Source organism: Phycodurus eques, chromosome 4, assembly GCF_024500275.1.
Source record: "Phycodurus eques isolate BA_2022a chromosome 4, UOR_Pequ_1.1, whole genome shotgun sequence".
Classification (NCBI taxonomy): Eukaryota; Metazoa; Chordata; class Actinopteri; order Syngnathiformes; family Syngnathidae; genus Phycodurus; species Phycodurus eques.
In genome coordinates, this window is record NC_084528.1 from 32,347,381 (window position 1) to 32,372,080 (window position 24,700).

General features: G+C 47.1%; 1 protein-coding gene across 5 annotated transcripts in view; it reads right to left on the minus strand.

The window, feature by feature from the left end:
- The window catches only part of syngap1b (synaptic Ras GTPase activating protein 1b), a 94,867-nt gene that overhangs the window by 57,536 nt on the left and 12,631 nt on the right, over positions 1 to 24,700 (minus strand). For all 5 annotated transcript variants that reach the window (XM_061675329.1, XM_061675328.1, XM_061675327.1 and 2 more), the window contains exons 2-3: positions 5,691 to 5,923; positions 3,019 to 3,124 (exon numbers count right to left, since the gene is read on the minus strand). In XM_061675329.1, coding sequence (XP_061531313.1) covers positions 3,019 to 3,124; positions 5,691 to 5,923 — 339 coding nt within the window. The remainder of the gene's footprint in view (positions 1 to 3,018; positions 3,125 to 5,690; positions 5,924 to 24,700) is intronic.

A 24,700-nucleotide genomic window follows, 5' to 3' on the forward strand; every position in this document is an offset into this window, starting at 1 on the left:
CTCACACGATACAATCGAGACGGACTCCGCGAAGGCCACGGAATGAAAGGAGGCTTCACAAATAGCCAGTCGGTCAACAGAAGATGCTCTGGGGGTTTTTTTTTTTCGTCGTCAAGCTGTCACTCGCTTTCCCACTTAAAGTCCGATAACATCGCAGGCAGCCCACGGGGGCCGAAGACGAGCCTCGTTATGTAACGCGCGCACGCTTTACATAAACCATGCAAGACGCACGCCGACTTTGATTGCATTTCTTCCCTTTCGAGTCACTTTTAGCTTTGGCATTCGGCGTACGTCGCCGCTAAATTTCATCGGGTGAACAAATCGCGGCATCGAGGACGCTCCCGCCCGTCTACGTCGTTCACGCCGTTTTGAAACATTGATTTCGTCTGGGTGTTTACAGGAGGCAAACAGGCAAGTTGCCCGCCGTACCGAGTGCAGTACCGAGTTGTGCCACGGCATGCCGTGCGGGGCAGCGCTGAGCTCTAATTGCAGACACGCAGGGTAAATTACAGCAAGAAGAGGCAGAGAAGGTCCCCAACTAATCTCCAGTAAGCGTAGACAGAAGGTAACCCTGTGAGTATTGTCGTTCACATGCGCCGCTGCGCCGCGTGTGTTCAACTCGCAGCTGTCGGAAGGTTTCCAATCAGCGTCACGTCTGCGCTCATTTTCGTCAGCCGGTCGAGAGCGTTTCGCGTTATTTGTTCCCGTTAAGTTAGTGGCCTTTCACGAGACGAAATAGTTTTCGTTTTGGGTACTTCAATATACAATGTAGGGCTGCCGCGAACAATATTTCAAACAGTCGATTAATCTGTCACTATTTATGTATTTATTTATTTTATGAATCAATGAATCGGAATTTAAAAAAAAACAATGATAAATTCTTTCAAATTCCCGTCCTCTATTCAAAAACACATTATTTTGCATTGAGAGTGCCGGAAATAAAACAAACCCGAATCAATTGTGATTCAGTTCCCGGATTTGGTCTGCAACATCCATCGGAAAGCGAGTCATTGATGATCGTTGAGTTGTCGATTCGTCAATTAACTGTTGGAAATGTCAGACAAACATCTTAAGTGCGGTGCGTCAATTACTTGCAGAGTTTTGGTTTAAACCCATTTCAACTCATTATAAGACACTTTCTGAAGTGTGTCAACATTGTTTTTGAACATGGGATCTTGATTATTATTATTATTATTATATATACAAAATAATATATAGTATATATTATTATTTGAGCAGGTAAATGGGGATTTGGAGTGTCCAAACTAAATGAATACAATCTAAAAATACAATCATAAAATTCATTAAAACAGACGGAAATATCAATATAAAAAACACAAATACATAGATAACTACAAAAAAAAATGCTGTGTAACATAAAAATGTAAATAAAATATAGAAAATACAAAATGTATACGTGAAATAAAATGCAAAACAAAATAAGTCCTCGGTGGATCAGAAAAAAGCTTACTTTCATAATACTTTCGGCTTTTTCAAGTAATAAATAAGTATTTTTAATGGTAAACTTTTTGTTTTTTAATATTTGTTAAAGACATCACACTCATTTTATTGGAATCATTTTAAAATGTTACATTTTAAAGCAGACGAACGCTATAGATGTCACACATTTTTTTCATTAGCAATGAAAAAAGAATGCTTCAAGGTCACCATTATTTATTTTTTACACACAAACACTCACATTTTTTCTTTTAAGCACAGTTTTAAAAAGTTAGCCTCCAGGGACAAAAAGGAAATTGCGTGGAGAAGCTGCTTTTGTCTTCGGTCCTCAACTTTGCCAGATGACAGATTGCACTGATGACTCGTCGGGCTTCCAACGTGCATATTTACAAATCACACTTTGGAATATTCAATACTCGCCGTGCATACACGAGGACAAAAACTATAAGGTTCCAACGCGGCATATGTCAAAAGAGGAAATGAATGTCGAAGGCGGCACCCGAAAAAAAAAAAAATGCAATTAATAACTAAAAGAATATGCGAGGGATAAGAATAAACAAGAAACAGATGAGAAGAGAGCACAATCAGCGAGCTGCGTCGCGTTACGGTTCTCGTAATAACTAAAAAAATAAAAAAGGAAGTCAATTTACGCAATCGCACGCCACATTGAAAGGACAAATTCATTCGTGCGCATTAGTCAATTGAATTTCACTCAGTTTAATGAAGGAAACGCGCTTGCGCGCGCACGTCAACGGCAACAGAAGGAATTCTTTCTGTTCAACATCTCATCTGCGACGGCAACATTTGAAATTCGATGAATCGTGTCAGCAAACGGGGAAATATACGGCGGATAAGAACGCGGCGATCGGGATCATGGCGTCCGGAATGAGCGAATGATTTGCCAACGCCGTCGAACGGGATTGTCACCGGACACTTACGGGAAAACTATCTCGGTCCGCTGTATCAAAGTCCCTCGAGCGTCCGAACCGGGTGGCGACGACAAAAGAGAAGATGCAAATTGGGCTCTTGTGCAAGGCTAAGCTAATGCTAACCATCTGCAATGTCCGAGCTGTTGCATATGAATTTTTTGTATTATATTTATTTCTCAAATTTGCAAAGCAAATCGTGTCAGTTAAAGCATTGATTTGCGGAAAAATGCTAAACGTCTCCGATTTGCGAACGTTTTCCGTTGATGAGCGGTCCGCAATAGGTGACACCCGTGAAGTAGCGACCGCATCTTTTTTGGGATTGACTCTTGTTCATCTTCCCCACATTCCTATGAGCCTTGACCAGCTCGCTAAGAAGCACTTTCCATCCTCTTAAGCACCTTTCAAACTCTTAAAAAATACAGTAATGCACAGTCGTTCTGTACATTATGTGAGTTTCAATGAATTTCTCTTTTGTTTTACAGTTTTAATGTTTTAGGCTAGGCAGTGTTTATTTTGCCCCAAGAAAATGACAGCATACACTCAAAATCCCGCGATACGCTGAATTACAGGCGACAACGGGCGAAGGGCGATGTCGCTGGCGGTGAACGCGGACGCCGCGGCGCGTGCTCACCCGTCTCGGGATGATGTCGGCCCTCAACGGGAACGCTGACCGTGCGGCGCAGCAGCTTGTTCCTGTGCGACTCGGAGCGCCGCTCGCGCATCAGCAGAGGGTGCACCTGCGCACGCACACAAGACGAGACCAAACAATACCGTAAGTGCCAGAAAAACTTTTAGGTTTAGGCCCAAACCGAGTCCATCGGAATACAAAACAAATGTCATTGTACACGTGTACGGTATATATTGTGTCCATTTCTTTCTTTTTTTTTTTAAAGTGCATCATAACAACGCAACAATACGTCTTTTAAGATTGTGCTGTAATGTTTTCTGGCCTGACTCTCAAAGAATTTGAAAGACAACAAAAAAAAAAAGCACATATTGAAGCGAGACCGACGGACGACGTCGCGCGGCCTCAGATCGACGGCGATCTCGCTCGCGGGCTTTCTGAGGGCGTCGGGCGGCGAGATGTGGAAGAACGTCAGCGAGAGTGGCCGCCAGCGGGTGGCGCTCAACACGCGTGGCCTGGAGTCACCCGCCGCGCCTCGCCGCTGATGCCGGCCCGCGGCTAACCGTGAATTAAAGAACAATGAAGTTATTGTTCGACTTGATATTCTAAGTTTGTGTGTTCCTGTGTGCCCTTCGATTGGCCGGCGACCATTTCGGGGTGTAGCCCGCCTCTCTACCGTAGCCGGCTGGCATGGGCGCGAGCACGCCCGCCACCCGAGTGACGAGAAGTAGTCCGGAAAGTGGATGGATGACTGAAAGCGCGCAGTCATAACAACATTGAATACAATGTAAATAATTGAACTTTTTCTGCAATATGCGTTAATACAGGGGTGTCCAAACTATGGCCCGCGAGTCATGCGCAGTCCGCCATCCATCGTGTGTGTGCGCGTAGTAAACTTTACGCCGATCCGATCGGCGTTATCGGTATCGGCCGATAATTCGCATTTCGCGCCGATCGGCTTTCATGTCATAAGTGGCCGATGCGATCGATGACGTCGTCGATCGGCTCCGCGCAAGACATTTAGCTCCGCGTCTTGGTCGCGTATGAATGCGAGAAAATGCGTAGCGTTCCTTCAAAGTCCAACTTTTAGATGCAAAGAGGCTCTTTTGTCCTCATCGGATTGCGATGCTGATGTGCATTGCTAAACGGTAAGAATGCAAAAAAGATGTTCATCTGCACACACAATAGAGAGCTGGGCAGCGAAGAGGTTTTTATTTTATTTTACATATATATATATATATATATATATGTATAGTATGTAAAAGGCCCCAATAGCAGGTCGCATAAGATCTCAGGCCAGCCGGCAGGTTTTACGACCACGTGGAAAAAGTAGGAGCCCGAAGTGACAATTGTTGTCAAACCAGATGATAAACGGGGTCGTCGTTAAGGTCGAGCGGCGTTCCGGCTAAACCGGCGGCAGACAAATTGTGACCGTCTTCGGCGGGGAACCGCGGGGGCTCGCCAGCCGCCCGAAATGATTTGATGATTCGATATGAATTGGCCAACCCCGGCACCGGTCCTCAACGAGTGCTACGGGTGCCGCTACGTAGCCGTACGCGCATGACCCCGTGTACCCCTTGATTGCTCGTACGATTGATACTTTTTCTAAAAGAAAAATAGTGTTTGAACTCGCACCATAACCTTCCTAAAATCTGCAAAAGACGGACATTTTCCTCATGATATGACGCCTTTCTTGAATTAAAATGCACATTACATCTCATTAGATTGACTTTTTGTCACAATTCTGACGATGACTTTTTTTTTCTTGAAAATTCCCTAATAATTGAGTTTTCCAGAAAAATAATCCAATATTTGTTACATTTTTATTTCAGTACAATTGATACATGCATGTACATCGTATGTGCTGTGTAACTGCATCCGTTTTTCTTCCCTACATTTAAGCACAGTGTTCATGTTGAAACAGTGCATAATGTTACAGTGGCTTCCAATAACATCAAATGTATTTTTTGAGGAATAAAAATGTTTCTGATGAGCACTGAGGCCTACTACGATACTGGATTTGAATGTTTGTCAGGACGGTGCGTGCTACTTGGAGAGCGACAAAGAAGAAGAAGAAGAAGAAGCAGCTCACTTTCGCGCAATGGAATGAAGGCTTGCATTATTCATGGCCCTCTTCCTCCCCCTGGAGGGCAAAAGCAGGGATAGCAACTTGTACAGAAATACACCACTGCCGAACAGTTCGTCGGCCGTTGGGGGAGAAATTTCTGAAGGCTAAAATGTACAACAGGTGTTTTTGATGCATGAAAACAGCGACTTGTGTTCCTTTCTGTGACTCTTCCAGTCTCTCTGACGCAACCTGCCAATGACACTCGAAGCTCAGCGGCCACGCCCCCCCCGGAGGACGTCCTGTTCGAGGCGAGCGGCGCAATCGGCCGGATAAGAATATCGATCGCAATTGTTTTGCTATCTGCACGATTGCGTTACAGTCTTGATATCACTTGTTTCGTTATTTTTTTTGGGGGGGGGCTTCAATATTGATACTGTCACAGTCCAAAACTGTAAACATCTATTAAGAATGGAACAAAAATGGACTTGGTATTGTTTCGTTATTTTTTACGATACACCCGCATCAAATATCGCTACTGTTGCAGGCCGATAACCGCACGTTTGCATTAAGGAGGGCAAAATATGAATATTGCTATGAACGGGCGCCGTACCTCTTCCTGGTCCAACATGTGTGAGGGCTTTCCGGGGCTCACGCGCAGACGGGCGTTCCAGCGGTCGGGCGGCGGGCGCTCGTCGGACGGGTACTCGTAGGAGGGGCGGCCGTAGGCGGGGGGGACGCCGTGGAAGGCCGGGACCTGCTGGGAGCGCTGCTGGTGGTGGTGGTGGAGGTGCAGGAGGTGACGGTGGTGCTGGTGGTAGGAGGGGGGGGCGGCACACCTTGCATCTGGGGGGGGGGGGACAAAAAGGGTTCGGGTCACGGCGTGGCGGCAAACGTTTTCCTGCCGCCCACGCGACATCCTTCGCGAATACCGGACCGCAAAGTACAGCGGACCCGCAATCCGACGCACTCGTTGCCACGCGGCCGAACAGAATCATTTGCAGAATTAGCCTTCGTCCCCACCACGACGATGCGGTCTCGTGTCCTTTCGCACTTTCAAATTCCTCCCGCGGGCCGGACCGCACCTCCGAGCCCGCGGGCTGCGCGGCTGACGCCCCCGGCTTAATTTTTGGAGGACAGAACGATGAATGAAGGGATGTGTACCATTTTGGAAAAGAAACGCCAAGATTCCCACAGATGAGAAAAGTAAGCTCGGTGGCAGACGCCGCCGTCGCGCCGAAGCGAGACGCTCCGTCTTCCCCCGTTCCTTTCATTGAGTATTTATTATTTGGACTGACGGATAAAGCGTTCGAAATAGAAACGAGGGGAAGGTTCGGCGCGCTGCGAAAAGGTTAATCCGAGCGCTCGTGTTGGCAAAGAAACGAATCATCCGCCGCTCATGAATACGGCGCGCTCATTCGGACGCATTAAAACTTGATGAGCTGCGCCGGCGGATTTTCTTAATAACTGCCAGCAACGGGGACAGAATAATAGTATTCTAATAGTATTGCGAGGGGGGGGGATCACTTAAGAACTTGTCTCCGCTGAACGATCGAACGACCTCGCGCACTTTGACCGACTCCGACTAAGAGAATTCACTCCAGCGAATTGGGACACGCTAAAATTGCAGAAGAAGAAAAAATCCGACATTCTACAGCATCATCGGGCGTGGAAATCGGCGTCTGTCGCGCACAGAAGATCTTTCAAGATTAGGATTTTGTGTGTGTGTGTGTGTGTGCGCCAGGCCTAAACCCAAACATGAAGACATTTTTTTTTTTTTTTGTATCTACTACAGAGCTAACACATGCAGATAAAACAAACAAAACAAATCAGGAATTTAAGAGTTTTGTTAGTCCTCCGAGGCTGAAGTCTCGCACGAAATTTCACAAAAACCAAGAAGAAGAAACACTAGCACATCTGTTGCGCTGATGTGCGCAGTGTTGTACAATGCTGGAAAGCAAACCAACAAAAAAAGACTTCTGCAAAATCCCACATCGGTTAAGAAATGTTTATTTTTATTCGGAATGTTCGACACCACCGATTCCAGTACAGTGTGAGTATACACTCTTGAGTACTCATCGATACTGAGCACCAATAGCACTAAAATTGAAAAATGTGATGTAAATGAACACAATGACGCATAATTGTGGCCCAAGACCTACCTTCCTTCCTTCCTTCCTTCCTTCCTTCCCTTCTGACGCGCAGTGACGATTCCCTGACGTGTGGAAACCGCCACAGTCGGTGTTGATTTTCTCCGCAAACTAGTTCAAAGTTCAAATGGAAATATAAATCGAAATTCCTTGCCGTGGTTCAGGTGCAACACTGGCCACAGTGTAGCGCCAACTACTGGCGAGGAGGACGTACTCCATGTCAGATTTTTTATTTTTTTTTTGCCCGATATCGGCAGCCTTCACGAGTAGTCGATACGTTGCAAAAAGGTCGGGATGGAATGCCAGGTATCGGTACTCGCCCAGCTTTCATTTCATTTACGGTCGCTTCCTTGTTTGTCAGTCCGATCGCTTCTCGATTGGCCACATTCCATTTCACGGCACGATTCACCGTCAGATTTTCGGTAGTGAACATCGAACACGTGAAATAGTTTAGATTGTCGGCCCGACCCTTTTCGGACCCTAAAATCGGGACGAGTCCACACTTAAGACACCTCACACCGAAAGAAAATCTCATAGGATGATCTTAAAAAAACTGAAGATAGTCTGGTGTTTGGCGCGCTCGGTCGGGAATCGGCAAAAGCCGAGGATCTTTGCGCCGGGTCATCCGAACTTCGCGGGCTCATCCGTCGGCCCGATCTTCGTCACCGCGCCGTCTCCGCGCCCCCGAGGGTTCTCGTTAAGGCCGTTCGAGCGCGGAATACCGATGAGCGGCCTCGTCCGGGACGGTCGCGGCTCCGCACGTCTGACGCGGGCGCAAACGCTGAGATGCCTCTTTTGCCTCCGTCTTCACATCCTTTGCTCTCTTTTCTTTCTTTCTTTTCTTTCCCTCCCCGCGGGCTCCTTGCACAGTTTCCGCCATCCTTCGCAGTTCACAAAGCAAAGCGACGACGCGGCCTCGGTCGATGTCGATCTGCACGCAAAAAGGGCTCAAAATAAAGACGGCGCTATCCGCCCGGCCAGCCGGATTGTGCCCGGGGCGCGCGGGTCCGACCGCGTCCGAACGGCGTCTCGCTTTCCGGACGGGAGGACGTAGACTCGAGCTGCACAATTCAGCGGATTTCCATCGTAATCGTAATTTCCGCTGCCGAGCCGCTGCCTTCCTTCAGAATTGATCTTTCATGATTTCAAAGTGTTCTTTTTTCCCACATCTTTTTATATTCTTTGTAGAAGTGGAGGGAAACTAGCAATGTACGCATTTCATCGCTACGAGCTACTATTGTGTTTTTCCTGCGCATATGACAAATAAACACTTAACATTCAAGATGGCTGAGCTCGATTAACGCCATTTAAATTCATTCCGATAAGAACACTTAATTTGAAATATGAGCATATTGAGTTACGGGCTCGCTCACCGAACAAATTCGACTGCCGAGTCCAAGTAGCACAGTTCCTGTCTGGGCTCCGAGTTCTGATGCGGCAATTTTGCAGAATGTCGGCATGGAAAAAAGCAGCTAGCGGGGTCAGCGCAAGTGCGAAGCGACACCGGGATGAGGACGACTCCGTTTCGCGCGAGACAGCAAGCACGTCGTCAACATTCCCCACGCAAGAGCGCCCCCTCCCTTCCAGGCGACACGCGCCCTCCGATTTCAACGGACCCGCCGACAGTCCCCGCGGTTGTGCCGTAGCGTCGGCCCGCTGTCGCAACGGACCTGACGGGTGTGACAGCCTGTCGAGTGTCAGCAGCGAGGAGGCCGAGCCCCCCCCCTCCCCGCCCGAGTGACAGCGTTGTTGCTGAACGAGCGTTTTGGCGATGTGTCGCAGGGGGCGGCCGAGAGGTTCGCCGCGCCCTCGCCGATGACTTCCATTCGTTGGAACGTCGTACCGTGAAGCAAGCTGAGAATCGAGATGCTGCATTAGCACATTCCTAACACTATTCGTTTGTTTTTAATCACTGTTTTGTTATTTTTTTAACACCTGTGTTTTAACATATGCATTAGTATTTCTGCATTTGAGCGCATTAGTTCAAGCAAAACACGTTGTGAAGTTTGTTCCTTCAATAATGCCGTGGCTCGCCCCCCCCCCCCAAAGTGTAATCTGGTGCAGCATGCGTTCGTTTGTCACATTCTGAAGGGAGATGCAGTCAATTGTATCCCGGGTCCTCATTAATAGCAATCATCCCAAAAAATAATAAGCATATCACACTCGGGGCTGCTCCGTGTGTGTTGTTCGATGGGTTGTAACCATTGTTGGGTCAATTATTTTGAAAGTGTAATTGTAACCAATTACACTTCGAAAATAATGTTGAAAATGTACTAGTAGTGTTACTATTTTAATTACTTTCTCAAAGTAATATTACAAATTAGATTTGATGACATTTTGATAACTATTTCTTAATTTTGAACAAACGCTCAAGCCGCAGGGTTGGTGAACGCGAATGAATACTTCCAAAAGTTTGAACCCAAAAAAAAAAAGCTTCGAGGCGGAGTTTGCAGTTCGTTTTAATTGAAGAAACCAGCGCACTCGAGGAAGAACAACATATCAGAGACAGAAGGCGTGACTGACAAAGCGGCAACCGTTTGCCGCGCACTCTCGGCCACACCTTAGTGAAATGAGGCTGCAAACTAAAAAAAAAAAAAAAAAAGTATGTTTTTCTAAGTGTAAAAGACGTTTATAGCACGTAGGAGCGGTCAAACTAGTTTGTTCATATTATGGATTTTCACTGGGCCTGGAATGAAACTGTACATCTGGAGAAAACCCACACGGGGAGACCCGGATTGGAACCGGCAACCTCAGCACTGCGAGGCGGACATGCAAACCACAATCGCGATGTCCTGCTCCATTGTTTCCAATGGGGGAAAACCGTCACGGGAACCAATGGGGAGGTTCGGTCGCATCATCTGCGCTGTGGTTTTTTTCTCCTTGTCGTCGTTTCAGGCCCGCCGCTCTACCGTCATCGTCCGCACGGCGGCGCCGCCGCCGCGCGGACGGCCCCGGTCCGCCCCCGACGCCGGCGCACAGGAAACGAGGTTAGCGCCCGAGAGACGTCACTTCCGATACGCCCGCTCCCGCTCTCTCCCTCGCTCGCTCTCGCACGCCCCCAGCCTATCGCCATGACAACCCGGAAAAGAAGAGAATAGAAGTGAGCGTTGAAGAGACGGGGGGAGGAAAGGGGGAGGGAGAATTAGGGACAGAGGAGAGGAGAGCGGGCAGCGGAGGAAAGAGGGGATGAAGAGGGTGGGAAAAAGAGGGAGGAAGGGATGATGGAGAGATGTCGGCAGGGAGGGAGGGAGGAGAGATTTTGGGAATAGGGTGCCCGTGTCTTGTTCCCATAGCAACGCAGCCATCCGTGAAATACCGACGACTCGCTCGTCTCTCCCCGTTCATCTCTCCGTCGCTTACTATATATAAACGCATGCACACGTTGCGTGAAGTTGGCGTGAGGGTGCCGGAATCCGAGCCGCGCGACACTTCCGGAGGCGCTAAACGTCCCTTCGATGGAAAGTCGACCGCCGATTCTTGAAACGTTTCGACTGCAACGACAATGTCCCAATTTGGGATCGTTTCCCACTCATTCAAAGAAACTAACGTGCGACGCGCCTGTTGGCTTAAGTTACACAATGCACGCCTACGGAAAAATAAACACACCATTAAGCTGCCAGTTAGAACCCATTGTAATCCATAACAGGTGGTTTGGATAGAAACGGTCTCTTTCAATCGCTTTATTGAACAAGACGGAGTTTTTCTGGCCGTCGTAACGTCGGATGACGAGGGTCTTTCCGGCCAAAAGCGTTCCGTCGCTCAATGTCCCAAAACTGCGAGCGATCGTCACCAAAATTAACGGGTATGTCCATTTTTATGCCCACTTACAACAGAACAATTGGTCCGGTATTATTGATTTTTAGGGATGTCCCGATCTAACTTTTTCCACTGTTAGGTACTTATTGACGGAGTTGATACTGCAGCCTTGCGTTATGACCGATACCGATATCGAACCGATCAGAGTTAAGCAGTAATCATACATAAATTCCTTATTTTATAGTATGGATTGTTAGAAAAGGCTTGATCACGTGATATTACTCGAACAGGGGACAATAATCAGCAACACTAGATGAAAAAAAAAAAAAGAGACATATTATTAATATAACTAGTTTTTCACAGTTTGAAGACGACATACCAGAGAGTATTGTTATATTGCCTATTTGTATGTGTTCATACAGCATTTGTGCTGCGACTTCAATGCTAATTTTCATTAGCTTGTCAATGGTGTTTTTCATTCCTTCCGTCATCTTTGAGCTCGCGATTTTTGTGAACAAAAATGAAGACAGAAACAAAGTCTTTGATTTATTTAAACATTGAATAGGTGTAATTCTTTTCTTATGTGAGTTTAGTTTTACAGCAAGCAAGTAACTTCTTGCTACTATGTTAAGGGTTTCCTATCTCCAAGATTGGCTCGGGACACCCCTTATGACTTTGCGCACCAAAATGTTTACCTCTCGCTCTCATTTGCTCTTCACTTCTGTTAAAGAGGGTCGCCACTTGGGGACAATCAGAAAACGCGGGTCCCAGGGCGACAACAGTTGAGAACCACTGGTCTAAAAAGTATCCCCCGTGATAAACGGGGCTCCACTGTAGCGCGAAACCTGGTTTCTCCCCACTCGTCTGACACGTGGCACAGCACTTTGGGCAAATGTAGACTGATAATGGGGAAAAAGTAAAAGTTGTGATGAACTTCCTCCTCCACAAAATAGAAAAGAAATTGCCAAACGCGGGGTGGTCGCTCGATAATCTGACTTTCACACTGAGTCGGCGCTTCTGGTGGGGCCAAAAATGTGTGCTATGGTGCTGAAAGCGTCAGAAGAAGAGGTGCTAGCGGATCCCCGGCGGGCGGGCGCTAGCATCTGTGGCCACCCAAAGGGGCGACGGGGCGAGATGTCGCCGACGGCCGAGGTCGTAGCCGCCGTTAGGCTGACGCCGCACTTGTGCGGCCCGTGTCCAAAATTCAAATCGGAATTTGCTGGCGTGTTAAGAAGAGCCGCTAGCGAGTCCCGGCTGGCTCTAGCATCTGTCGCCACAAGATGAATCACACCCACACCGGATTGAACCGCATTGGTTCTCTACACGAACGACCGCACCTCAACGCACCCGGCTGTCAAACTCCTGAAGTTTGCAGATGACGCCGCCGTCATCGGCCTCATCGAGGACGGTGACGAGTCCGCATATCGACAGGAAGCGGAGCGGCCGGAGCCGCGGTGCGGCCGACGCGACCTGGAGCCGAACACGCTCGAGACGGTAGAGATGATCGTGGACTTCAGGAGGCATCCTTGGCCACGGCTGCCGATCACGTTGTGATCGGCAGCCGTGGTTGCGGCAACCGTCGAGACCTTCGAGTTCCTGGGAATTACAGTCTCTCAGGACCCGAAGTGGGCGATCATCATCAACTCCGTCCTCAAAAAGGCCCAGCGGAGGATGTACTCCCTGCGGCTTCTGAGGAAGCGCGGCCTGCCACCGGAGCCGCCGAGACGGTTCTACACAGCGGTCATCGAATCGGTCCCGTGTTCTTCCATCACAGTCTGGTTCGGCGCCGCTACAAAAAAGGACAAACTCCGAGCGCAACGGACAATCAAAACTGCTGAAAGGATTGTCGGTACCCCCCTACCCACCCTCGAGGACTTGAACGGTGCCAGAACTAAGACAAGAGCGTGCAAAATCCTCTCGGACCCTCCGCATCCCGGTCACCGGCTCTTCCGGCTCCTTCCCTCGGGTCGGCGCTACCGATCGAGGCAAACTAGAACTAGCAGACATTCCAGCAGCTTCTTCCCTCTTGCCGTCAACTTCTTAAACAGCTGACCTCCAATTCCATTGCAACATGCTGGCAATTTTTTGGACTTGAGTTCGTTGTCACATTTCTTTGGGGCCAATGATACATGACTGGCGCACTCACTGTAGTCGTCTCGCCACGCCGCACTATTTGCATATGTGTCGTCGACCGATACCGGCCACTCGTGCCAGAGTCGCATCTGCTCCATTTGCACACTAACTGAGGAGTATCTGCGCCATTTGCACAATCGACATCGTCCCAGATCATTGCACAATGCTCATTGCACCGAACTATTGCGATATTAGTCTTTCGAACTGCTCTAAGTGCTAGAGGACTTTTGCACAATTGTCAAAAAAAAAATTATAATAATTGTACCGGCATTACCAGATAACTAGCGACCCTTTTTTACGCAGTGACTGTTTTTTTCTTTGTTTTTTTTTTGTCAATGTCTTTCTGTCTCCAAAGTGTTCTGCGTCAATGGACCGACCGTCTGTTGTCGTACTCGAGCGGCTCCAACTGCCGGACACAAGTTCCTTGTGTGTGTTTTTTGAACATACTTGGCAAATAAAGAGGATTCTGATTCTGATTGTTTTCAAAAGCGAACGGTATCGCATCGGGAGTTTCTTTTCAGATGGCCAACGTGCCGTATGCGGATAATGAGACTGTGTTTAACCAATCAGATTTCTAATTGGTCCACACAGCGCCAGAGCCGGGCGCAACTCGGGGTTATTTCAATCATCGATTAAGATCTCGCTTATTTTTGCAATTCATCAATAAATCAAATCAAAAGTGACGTTCCAATTTCCATTCCTTTGATTCAAAAACAGGACATTATTCATGATTTCAAAATGTAGCAAAAGTACCGAGTGTACCGAATGCGCTGTCCGCCGCAGCTTCAAACAATCACCCAAATGTGGCGATTGTCGGTCTTCATCACGACAGCCTCCATTCACTTTATCCTCATCCTCATCACTGTGCATTTCATCCTGCCCGTCAAAGTCCACTCGCAAATAAACGAGCGCCGAATGACGGCAACGGCTTGAAAGCAAAGTTCCGCTTTTAGCTGCAAAGCGGCCTCGTCCACCTCCTGCTCTTCCTCCTCCTCCGCATCCTCCTCTGCTCGCTCTCGGGCTCCCACTCACTTTGCCATTTTATTTCCTCCCCGGTCCCCGGCCAGCGTTTCTCGTCTCATATTTCGTTGGAGCTCCTCTCGCCGTGGAAACGTCAAGTCAATCGCTTGTCACGTGTGGACACTATTTCATGGCACAATAGAAATATCAAAAGTTCGTAGTCGTATTTAAAAAAAACTAAACAAAACAATATTCCACAAATTCTGCCTGGGTATGTAAACTTATGAGCACAATTGTGCATATATGCAGTCGTGCGTACCTCCCTGTCATCTTGGAATGAAAGTTTTTTCATGACCTCTATGGAGCGCCATACATCTATAAAACGTGAAAGTCTTTTTCATTTTCACCTATACCCATGTATAATGCGCACTAATGACTTTTGGCCATTTCTGGGGGTAGAAAATGCGCATTATACACAAGAAATGACGGTACTGATTCAACTCTGTACTTTATTAATAACAATAAAGTACAAAAAAAAAATGTATTATGTATGTATTTAACTACAAAAGTAAAAATTTAAACTGTCAATAATAGACAAAATGTATCATAATTTAACATGCCCGCATTTAACCGCGACCGGAAGTAACGGACCGTCTGGACAGTACATGTGTCTCAAACTACTTTCCAGTTGGTACTTAAAGCGGCGTTGGCAAAGTCTGTTAGTTCCAGAATTGGCCACTGTTGCTTACTGGCGCAATATAGGCAGAGACCGGGTCACAGACGACAGAATTTGACGAGAGTCAACGAACGAACGTGCCTGCGGTGCCTCGGTGGCGACCGTGTTGAATGTGACGACATTTCCAAGCATTGCCGTGATGGCTGCCACGATGTCAGGAGTTTTCGCCGTCGTCGCATAAAGCTCTGCGCAGGGAGAGCGCGCATGGGTGAGCTGTTCCCTTTGAGAGGAATACGACACATGAGACCCTGGAGTCTTACGTGCTATGGTTTGGCGCTGTAACAGTTTTTTTTTTTTTTTTGTCGAGCCGCTCGTCGATGGCATCTAATTAACGGATTTCGAACGAGGGAGCACGCTAATTCCTCGCGGCTCGTGAAAGCGACCCGCCTTGACCCTCCGACGACCACAACAAAAGTGTCACCATCAAGCACACGGGTGCATATGGCCACAACAACAAAAAAGTGCTTCAATATACGGACAATTGGCTATCACGGATGACTCGAGAAAATACTATTCCGAGGGAAAATTCTACCTTAAAAATCTTGACTATTTGTTATGTAATATTCTACTTTCTAGAGATGGTGAATTCGTTTTTTTTTTTTTTTTTTTTTTTGGTCAGCTACAAACTACACTGATCCAAATTATACATATATATTGAAAAAAATAACTATTACATTCTGAGCGTGTGTTGTGCATCCCTATAATATGAGTTTCACTTTTTTGAATTGAACGACCTCACTAAAACCTCACTTTTGACACAACTGTAATTTATTGAGATGCAAAATAAACTTTTAGTGGCAGGAAGTCAGCCGTTGTGGTCGAAAGCGGCAATTCCCGGCTCAGTGGGCTCAGGCGCACCCGACCTTTTTTTGGTATTTTTTTCAATTCAGCCCCCGAAGCCGGTTTCACTTCGCGAGATGAAATGCGGCAGGCGCGGCGTCTATCACGAGGAGACCAACAAGAAAGTCCGGAGAAGCCGCTCCCGCCACGGCGCAGCGAGGCTGTCGTTTTGGTTCCAAGTGGGCATTTTGAGCTCAATTTGGCCATTTCTACGTGTCCTTGTCAGGGAACCCGTCCTGCCATCGTTTTCCAATTGCGACCAAATTTGAAGCACATATACTACAGAGATGGGCGAAGCCACACGGCAAGGATTTGGAATTTTTGTCATTGCTTGTGTGTCGTGCACGGTGGCATAAGAAAGTACATTCTATTACGTCCATTCCAAAGCTATTTTCCCTGAGCAACGTGACATTTGGTGGGCATGTCTAACACGAGGAGGAACCTGAAAAGTCACGGTAGGTCTGCCGTTTTGGTGGCCATTCATCTGGTGCTTTTCAAGTGGCCACCCGAGAGTCAATTTGGCCATTCGACTACGGTCCGACAAAAGCGGACAAACACATTTTGTCCGATTGTGACCAAATTTGAACCACATAGAAGAGATGGATACACGACGCTTTATTGAGAAATATGTACGAGAGTCATCCCGGATCAGGCGAGCGTTTTGTTTTGCCAGCCGCGTACGAGCCGAGACCGCCGAACAGGCCTGCCCGAAGCTTAAATCACAGCCCCGTAAACGCTCCGCCGCTGTCATTTGCGAGCAATAACGGGACTTGATGGAGGCACTGAAGGCGAGACACAATAACCTTCCGCAGCTACCATAAACACGACATTCGAGCTGGCGTGAACTACGAAGGAGCAGGGGAGGTTTATCGGCGCCACTTGCCTCTTCGTCGTCACCGCGTGTACTCGAGCCGCCGGGTTCGCCTTGGATGACGCAACGCTCGCGGTCGGCTCGCCTGCGACGTTAACCCAACTTTCGCAGGCCTGCGCGACACCCCGAGATCCTCGCTCGGTTCAAATGCGCACCGGGAGCGGCTGACGACAGTTTTCCTCGTGGTCGCAAATCCGCCGGTCGCCTTTACGCTTGAGCCGTCTGCTTTCCACAAAAACACGGGCCGCATTCCAAAGTGATACAATGCACGGTGGACTGGTTTTGTTGGATGTTATTATAATAATAATAATAATAATAATAATAATAATAATAATACAACCGGTAGCGGAAATTCAAAGCAACTTTTCTCCTTAAACTGGAGTCCCAAACAAACACAGTCTACTCTGCGGGGCAACGAAACTCATTTCTCTCCTTTTTCAAAGCCAAGATCGACATCATTTACCCTGGTCTCCTCAGTCATCCAGCTCCAACGACACGGTCGTCTGTTTCACAGCCTACAGTACCGTCCCCGGTCCAGTGCTCCTCTGTGGTCTCGCACGGGGACACGGACGCCCTCATCAAGAAAATGAAACCAAGCACCTGCATCCGAGACCCCTTTCCCACAACGCCGATCAAATCAAACCTCTCTGCCACAGTCCCTCTCATCACTACAGTAATAACAGTAAAGCTTTCCTTACAATCTGGCCATGTTCCACTTGCACTGAAAACAGCCGTTTTCAAGCCACTTCTGAAAAAAAACCTCGCTCGGCCCACAAGACTTTGCCAATCGTACGCCCGTGTGTAATCTCCCATACGTCTCAAAGGTGCTGGAAAACGTCGTTGCAGCTCAGTTGCATGTTCACGGCCTACATGAAAACATTCAATCAGCACTGAAACCGCTCAGGTCCGTGTCACCTATGGCAGCTGATGCCGGTTCTCGTTCCCTCCTCATCCTCCTCCACTTACCAGCTACCTGTGATACCATTGACCACCTCGTTCTTCTCAAGCGCCTCCGTGACGATACTGGACCCTCAAACTCTGCTCTGGACCGGTTTGCGAAATGCCCCTTTGTCAGCGTGGGACCTGCACGGTCTAAAACACTCCCTCTCACCTGTGGTGTCCCGCAAGGGTCTGTACTTGGTCCAATGCTTCTCGTCCCATACACGCTTCCCCCTTGGTCCTATCATCAGTCGATATGGAATATCATTCCATGGCTATGCCGACGACACCCAGTTGTACCTCAAGACTGATTCCACCGCTCCATCGCCGTCGACATCTACACCACTCTCGACACCCACCGCCTGCCTGGAGGAGATAGAATTCCCTTCAACTCAACTGCTCTAAATCTGAAGTCATGCTTATCGGAATCCCTCATCAGGTCCAATTGTCATCCACGACCACTTAATTACCTTTTCTCGTTCTACACAGCAAAACCTCCTCCACGCTCGCAGAACCGAATTTCGAACCGCGGGTGACCGGGCCTTCTGCGCCTCCGCACCACACCTGTGGAACTTCCCGCCCAGCCACCGCAGAGCCCACACGGGCCGAGGGATGTCTTCAAAAAACACCCTCCTCTTTAAGGAGGCTTTTAATTCACCCGAAAGCACCCGCCCCTTCTTAAATGTACTTTTTTTTTAACTGACTGTACATTTTTGGTTTTTTTCGATGCACTTTGACATTTTACGGAATAAAAAGTGTGTTTAAATCAAATGTATTATCATCGGTAGCAGTAGTAGTAGTAGTAGTAGTAGTACAACCTACCATGATGAATGTGTGAGATTGATGAAGAATAATGACTTAAATAGGGCCTGACCAATTGACCAGCCGGCTGATTTGATTGGCCGATACTCGCCCTTTTCAAATTGGGAAAAATCTTCATTGCAGATGTTTTCCCCCCCACAATAACATAAGACAAAGATAATTACAGTCAAACAAATCTTTTTTCAAAATTGGCCTATTTGTGCAGCCTTTGCTCTCTGTTAAACAAATACTAAAGGACAACAGTTTTAAAAAATCCAATTCGGTCGGGTCCTAGTCTGAACTATTTATCCAATTATTGGCTTTGTGTCTTCTATCAAGGATCCATTTTGAGCACCGTGAGCAAAATGTCAAACTCAAATGTTTGCCAATCTGTGGCGTCAATTTGGAAGCAATCAGATACAATCTCTAGGAAAGGTTCGTCTTTGAAGAAAAAGGCAACTTTCGGGCATGGCTTCTGAAAACCTTTTGGGGAGTCTACTCACGACAGACGGGCCGAACGAATTTCAAGCCGCCTTCGAGGACTGAATTGTCAACGAGCTCGGACTTTGCGGCGCGACAGTAAGAGTTTGCCGTTTTGTAGCGAGTCATCCATTCGGCTCCGCCCACACGAAATGACACATTTCGTCTGGTCGAGTATACGGCACGTGGTTCAAATTTGCTAGCGATCAGATCACCTTCGACATCGTGACTAATTTCGAAGGACTACTGACGATGACAAACGTGACCCTAAAATGGTTGACAAATGGTTGAAAATGTACATGTTGCTGAGTGAAACTGGTTTCAGGCGCTGAATTTTTCAAAACGGTCCGGTGGCGTGCGACCGGGCCGATACTTGGCCTCGCGACACGAAGTGAGTGATCCCGACTCATTGACTTCTTGTTTGTGTTTTGGTTTCCCCGGGCTGCCTTAAAGCAGGCCGGGCCAGGCCGTCCCGAAGAGATAAAGAACAATTATAGTCCGGCGTCCTGGATCCAGAGATAGACCAAGAAAGTGTGTCAATGCCTTATTACCCAAGGGTTGGCGTGGAAACTTCGGCGCCTTATCACGCCGCCCCGCGACTGTCTGACTAAACGACTGGCCGTCGGGGGAGAGCGAGAGCGGGTCCTAACAAAAAGCTGACGTTAAATTCATCCGGGCTAACGTCGCCGTGTGTTTTAAACAGCCAGGAAGATGCGGCAGTCATCGCAGCAGACAGACACTCCAGCTCAGCTCAGCTCAGCTCAGCAGCCAAAAAGCGTGAATCAGCATATTCGGCCCGCCAAGGCCTTCATGGATTCTCGTCGTCCCTGTCGGGAGCTTGAAGCGGCTCGGAAAGTTTGGCAAATGCTGGCGTAAGACAACGGATACAATGTGGACCAAAGTATGGGGACAGCTGCGCACTTACGGTGACGGACAGTAGGTGCGGTTTATTTACAGTACAGCGCACCGGGTCCTCGGTTTACGGCGGAGTAGTGGTCGTCGTGGTGGCTTCCTCGACCTTAAAAGATTATGGCGGTGCTACAGAAAAGGAAAAAAAACAGTCGTGGTAGAAGTAGTTGCGGTTTCCTGAAGTACACAATTCTGGTTCCGCGTAATTTCGAAAGAGGGAAAATCATGAAAATCATCACAGGGGCAGAAGTAGGAGTGGTTTCCCCAAGGCTACAACTCTCAAGGCATTTGAGATTTTGGCGTTGAAATGTTTTAAAAGACGGAGAAAACGACACTCTTGAAGTTATTCCTAGAGTTAAAAAGTATTCCTTAGCGCCTGTTCTCACTCCCACTCGCATGGTTCTCCAAATAAGAGGCAAAGTGTGCTCGCTTCAAGTTATTTGTCGCTCCCAGTTGTAGTTTACTGTGAAACTGGCACATAAAACAAAAGACAACTAAGCGCTATATATTTAAACACCAAATTGTTCGACAAAACCACCTAAAAATGAAGGTCCCGTACCTTTAATGCTAATGTATGATGTGGAACACCATAGACAGGCTAAGGAAATTAGCATAGAGGTTAGGGTAATGATAAACCTTCAAATAACTGCTTCTTTAACACATATGGAGCAGCAACACGTACAACAAAAAAGTACAACATTGTACTATATATTTAAACAAACCATATCATTCTGTCTAACAAAAGTCCGTTAGCTTACTGGTAACATCTAATGGGAATTAGCATGGAGGAGCCGCCATTTAAAAACCTTTAACTTTGTTTGTGTTAACTTTAACACACACGAAATACTCACACCATATATTCTCTCTGCAACGAAAAACAACAAGTACACAATTGGGTCGGGGAACTTCCAATTCAATCCAACTTTATTTGTTAAGCACTTTAAAAGCGAATCAATAAATACAGAACACATAGAGAGAGAGGTTCACATAAAACACCTAAAAATGGATAAATAAAATGAAAAGACACACATGTCAGTCATTAAAGGGGCAATAAAACCAGTAGAAATAAAAATAAAGATAAAAGCGTCAACATCTCACTGGGTATGAAAGGAGAAGACACCTTCTTTGCCTCTTCTGCTTCTCTTATTTACACTGCATCTCTTCCAGTATGGCTCAGCATTGCCTGGCATGTTGTGGTACAATGTGGTACTACAACCCCAATTCCAATGAAGTTGGGACGTTGTGTTAAACATAAATAAAAACAGAATACAATGATTTGCAAATCATGTTCGACCTATATTTAATTGAATACACTACAAAGACAAGATAGTTAATGTTCAGACTTATAAACCTTATTGTTTTTAGCAAATAATCATGATCTTAGAATTTGATGGCTGCAACACGTTCCAAAAAAGCTGGGACAGGCTCACGTTTACCGCTGCGTTACATCGCCTTTTCTTTGAACAACATTCAATAAACGTTTGGGAACTGAGGACACGAATTGTTGAAGCTTTGTAGGTGGAATTCTTTCCCATTCTCGCTCGATGTACAGCTTCAGCCGTTCAACGGTCCGGGGTCTCCGTTGTCGTATTTGACGCTTCATAATGCGCCACGCGTTTTCAATGGGAGACAGGGTCTGGACTGCAGGAAGGCCAGTCTCGTACCCGCACTCTTTTACTACGAAGCCACGCTCTTGTAACACGTGCAGAATGTGGTTTGGCATTGTCTTGCTGAAATAAGCAGGGGCCATCCAAGTCAAAGACGTCGCTTGGATGGCAGCATATGTTTCTCCAAAACCTGTATGTACCTTTCAGCATGAATGGTGCCTTCACAGATGTGTAAGTGACCCATGCCATTGGCACTAACACAGCCCCATACCATCACAGAGGCTGGCTTTTGAACTTTGCGTCCGTAACAGTCCGGGCGGTTCTTTTCCTCTTTGGCCCGGAGGACACGACGTCCACAATTTCCCAAAATAATTTGAAATGCGGACTCGTCGGACCACAGAACACTTTTCCGCTTTGCGTCGGTCCATCTTAGATGAGCTCGGGCCCAGAGAAGCCGGCGGCGTTTCTGGGTGTTGTTGATAAATGGCTTTTGCTGTTTCAAGTTGCACGCGGATGTAGCGTCGAACTGTATTTACTGACATTGGTTTTCTGAAGTGTTCCTGAGCCCACGCGACGATATCCTTTACACACTGATGTCGGGTTTTGATGCAGTGCCGCCTGAGGGATCGAAGGTCACAATTTTGGTTTTGGGCCTTGCCGCTTCCATGCGGTGATTTCTCCAGATTCTCTGAACCTTTTGATGATATTATGGACCGTAGATGATGAAATCCCTCAATTCCTTGCAATTGTACGTTGAGGAAGATTGTCCTTAAACTGCTGGACTATTTTCTCACGCACTTGTTGACAAAGAGGTGAACCTCGCCCCAGCTTTGCTTGTGAATGACTGAGCCATTGAGGGAAGCTCCTTTTCTAGCCAATCCCGGCCCCCACCTGGTCCCAATGAGCCTGCTCACCTGTGGGATGTTCCAAGCACGTGTTTGGATGAGCATTCCTCAACTTTCTCACTCTTTTTTGCCACCTGTCCCAGCTTTTTTGGAACGTGTTGCAGCCATAAAATTCCAAGTTCATGATTATTTGCTAAAAACAATCAAGTTGATCAGTTCGAACATGAAATATCTCGTCTTTGTCGTGTGGTCAATGAAATATAGGTCGAACATTTCCAAATCATTGTATTCTGTTTTTATTTGTTACACACAACATCCCAACTTCATTGGAATTGGGGTTGTACACTGAAGGCGCGCAACTCTAAATTTGGACTTGTCTGCGTATTGTGTCTTCTCACCGCCGCTTGAAAGAGGGCCGCCTCGGGCACGCACGCATGAGCACGAATCACAGCCGGCCTTGACCGCACCTGACGCCTGCGCTGCTACTTTTCTGCCGGCAGGGGATTCGTCTTCGCATCTGTGGAGCGCTTCGAAACGGAAAACCCAACATCGTCCAAGTTCCGCCACGATCGCGCCAAAGCAATTCTACGAGGTGCAGCTAGCTATACAACACAACGATGTACTGCAAATCGTAGTGTGATATAAAAACTAGGGTGGGACTTTAAGCTGGTAATTACGATGCAATACAAACATTTTAATGACTCATTTGAGTTCCAAGCAAGGCGGAACCTTTGTCACTGCTCGATTTTCCGGTAAACCGATGACACCGACGCACACGTCACAGCTCGTCTACCAAATTGGATGAAACGGCGTCGCGAGGATCGATGGGATGCAAATTCACTTGCGAAGCGGATTTCGCTGAAGTGCAGATAAGATCAAGAGTTTGAAAATGTGCAACATGCGAGCCGACTTTTCGACTGCCGATCAGAAACCATTCGAAGCCTGCATGGTCCGAAAAAGAACAAATCAAATACAATTTTTAAAAAGGTCCGTGAACTTCAGGTTTGTAAAGCGCTGTAATGGCCGAACAGATCCCCGCAGATGGCGACGTCGCAGCGCTTTGGATTGGAGATCGGCACGGCTTTCGAGTAGAAGGCAAAGATGAGGCGAGTCGGACAACATCGGGCGCCTGAACCGAAGGGTGTGTGTGCTTTCGTCAGAGTAGGTGTCGTGGTAGATAGCGGGAAGCGTGCGTCGCCACGGTCACAAAAGATGACGCGGCTGATGGAGTAAACGGCCAACGGCACGTATAAAAGCCGCTGACGTTGAACTCGAGTCATCCGGTGAGTCCGTGTCGCTCACGCAGACTTTCTTAGTTGGATATCTGCAAGTAAACCACTCGTTTGCCATCAGGAGCCATTTATCGGTCTTGTTTTTCTTGTTTTATATTTCTTGTTTTCTCGCAAAAGCAAAACAAATAGTCACTGTTCTGCTTGACAAGTTGCAATTCCAAAAAAGAAACAAGCTCTTTTTCTCTGCTTTTGGGTGAAAGGAGCTCATGCTCTGCAGCTGATGACTAAAGATTGGAAAAAGCTAGAAACAAACTTTTTTTGTTTTTCTGGTGAAAGAAGAGCAGTCGTAGTTTTGGTGTTTATATTGTTGCAGAACAGAACACACTATTTTGTAGGTCTTGGAAGATCAGCCAAAACGCTGTAAAATGAGTGCACATTTTAGAGGGGGGGGGGGTTGGTCGCCAACCCCGACAACAGCCGGGGTTGACCGTCGCCATCTTTGCCAGGCCGCCGACAGTGAGCGGAGTCCCGCTTTGTTTGGACATTGCCACTTGCCACCTGGCCTTTTTTTTTTTTTTTTTTTTTGGGAGTTTGGGGGCTCAGCAGAATGAGCATCCTTCATCTCCTCTGATGCGCATCAGAGGAGCTCATAAACGCAGCACGCCGCATTCATTTCCCTCCAAAAACATTTTGACGGCGGCCGCCCTTTTTTTAGGGTCTTTTTTACGGCGCTCGGCGGCGGGAAAAAGAGAACGGCTGACAAGTGATGCAACGCTAACGTCACCTTGGCAGCGCAAGCTCAAAGCTTGCCCAAATTCCATTTGCGCTGTTTTCCAAACTACTTTTCCAATATAAAAAAAAAAAACCCAAAACAAAAAACATTTTGAGGTGTCTGATGCTTTGTTTCTGTCCGAAAAGCATTTGCAGTTTGTTTGTTTGCTTGTTTGTTTGTGTGGACTTTCTCCAGCGAAGTCGTTTGACAAGCAGCCTGCGGTTTGGCCGACTGCGGATGATTCCGTTTCACGTCTGATAACATTCGGCTCATTAGTTTTCCCTAAAGCGAGTAATTAACAACAAAAGGGTGATTGTGTCTCCAAACTAAATGGCCCAAAACAAGTTCCAGGTCACACACATTCAGAGATTTATCTGTTGTTGTTTTTTTGTTTCAATGTCGACACCCTACCTTAAGATACACAAGTGCCTCTCCATTTAATTGTTATTATATCTTTTTTAAACACCAAATTCCACTTAAAATGATTTGGTGGGAAATAATTAAGTGATTAATAAAGTGATTTTGGGTTTTTTTTGGCGGGGGGGGATTTTGGAACATATTTCCTGCCAAAACAATAAAAATGAAAAAAAAA